Raw genomic sequence first — 2,093 nt, forward strand, 5'->3', positions numbered from 1 at the left:
ACTGCAACTAGCAATGACTTGCTCGTAAATTTCATTATCACAGACAATGAATTTTATATGCATTCCCTGTCCTCTTCCCGAAAATTCAGAAAACTACTTATGCGACATTTGGTGAGTTTACAAGCTTTTCTTCTCACAGCCTTCACCCAGAGCCTTTAGAGTTGGATGGATACGAAATCTGAAGTCAGATGACGGAAGGAAAACCTCTACTGCGAAAATAAATAGCGCAGCCACTGCTGACTAATATAAAACCAACCATCTATCGAATCCAAACACGCAAAATAATGATGTAAAATGTTCATTTTTGATGTTTACTGTAAAAAAAAAAAAAAAAAAAAAACAAATATTCGCAAAGAGCAAGCTATTATACAAGTTATCCCAGAGGGAAGTTTTAATGAGTGGATGATATCGACATACCATCTATTTTCATTTTACATGCATAACATGTTTACAAGAACATCAATTAAAACATTAACATTCGTTTTCTTAAAACTTAACATCCCTGTAAAATAGAATTTATAAGAAATATCAGTTCACTTACCATGGCTGTTAACTTGGTGAGAAACTCCACTCCCAAATAGCAAATAGGTGAACTCCAGCAGCAAAAAAAAAGAACCTCCAGCAGCAAAAAAACAACCTCCAGCAGCAAAAAAACAACCTCCAGCAGCAAAAAAACAACCTCCAGCAGCAAAAAAACAACCTCCAGCAGCAAAAAAACAACCTCCAGCAGCAAAAAAACAACCTCCAGCAGCAAAAAAACAACCTCCAGCAGCAAAAAAACAACCTCCAGCAGCAAAAAAACAACCTCCAGCAGCAAAAAAACAACCTCCAGCAGCAAAAAAACAACCTCCAGCAGCAAAAAAACAACCTCCAGCAGCAAAAAAACAACCTCCAGCAGCAAAAAAACAACCTCCAGCAGCAAAAAAACAACCTCCAGCAGCAAAAAAACAACCTCCAGCAGCAAATAAATAACCTCCAGCAGCAAATAAACAACCTCCAGCAGCAAATAAACAACCTCCAGCAGCAAATAAACAACCTCCAGCAGCAAATAAACAACCTCCAGCAGCAAATAAACAACCTCCAGCAGCAAAAAAACAACCTCCAGCAGCAAAAAAACAACCTCCAGCAGCAAAAAAACAACCTCCAGCAGCAAAAAAACAACCTCCAGCAGCAAAAAAACAACCTCCAGCAGCAAAAAAACAACCTCCAGCAGCAAAAAAACAACCTCCAGCAGCAAAAAAACAACCTCCAGCAGCAAAAAAACAACCTCCAGCAGCAAAAAAAAACCTCCAGCAGCAAAAAAAAACCTCCAGCAGCAAAAAAAAACCTCCAGCAGCAAAAAAACAACCTCCAGCAGCAAAAAAACAACCTCCAGCAGCAAAAAAACAACTCCAGCAGCAAGAAAAACAACTCCAGCAGCAAAAAAACAACTCCAGCAGCAAAAAAACAACTCCCAACAGCAAAAAACAACTCCCAACAGCAAAAAACAACTCCCAACAGCAAAAAACAACTCCCAACAACAAATAAACAGCTCCGTTCAACAACAACAACTCCCGCCAACAACAACAACAACAACTCCAGCCAACAACAACAACTCCCGCCAACAACAACAACTCCTGCCAACAACAACAACTCCCGCCAACTCTGTACAAACAACTCTGCAATACGCGATGTCTACAAGAATAACCAAGTAAGACGAATAACCCGCAACTGTTCGTATCATCCGTTGCAGCCGTCAGGCAGATCACGTGACTCGATAGCAGCGCCTCTCGCGGCGCCCCAACAACCGACCGTCTAACAAATTGGCTGTGTGTTGGTGTTTTGACTGACCGACCGACAAAATTTCATTTTCGGTATGTCGGGCGCGTCCGACCAGTCGACAGCCGACCGAAGAAAATGTGTCGTGTGTAGCGCGATCGTGCCAACCGCATGAGTAGAACTCCTGTTTTGACACAGCTCTCGGAATTAAATACTTTTGTAATATATATTTCGACGTCCTAGGCGGACGAAAATTTAAGGACAGAGTTTTTAGAGAAATTCAAAGATTGCAGATGCTTCCGCGATACGACGTGCAAGGAGTATAACAATAGAGA

The 2,093-nt window shown here is 41.2% G+C and overlaps 1 protein-coding gene across 1 annotated transcript; it reads left to right on the plus strand.

Moving 5' to 3' along the window:
- Positions 1-602: 602 nt before the first annotated feature.
- Positions 603-1,798, plus strand: LOC124586818 (putative uncharacterized protein DDB_G0286901; the record flags this gene model as incomplete). Its single annotated transcript, XM_047131419.1, has 1 exon — positions 603-1,798. A coding segment is annotated over one exon (1,196 nt), but the record flags the coding sequence as incomplete, so codon positions are not given.
- Positions 1,799-2,093: the final 295 nt, after the last annotated feature.

The sequence above is a fragment of the Schistocerca americana genome, unplaced genomic scaffold, assembly GCF_021461395.2.
Source record: "Schistocerca americana isolate TAMUIC-IGC-003095 unplaced genomic scaffold, iqSchAmer2.1 HiC_scaffold_57, whole genome shotgun sequence".
Classification (NCBI taxonomy): domain Eukaryota; kingdom Metazoa; phylum Arthropoda; class Insecta; order Orthoptera; family Acrididae; genus Schistocerca; species Schistocerca americana.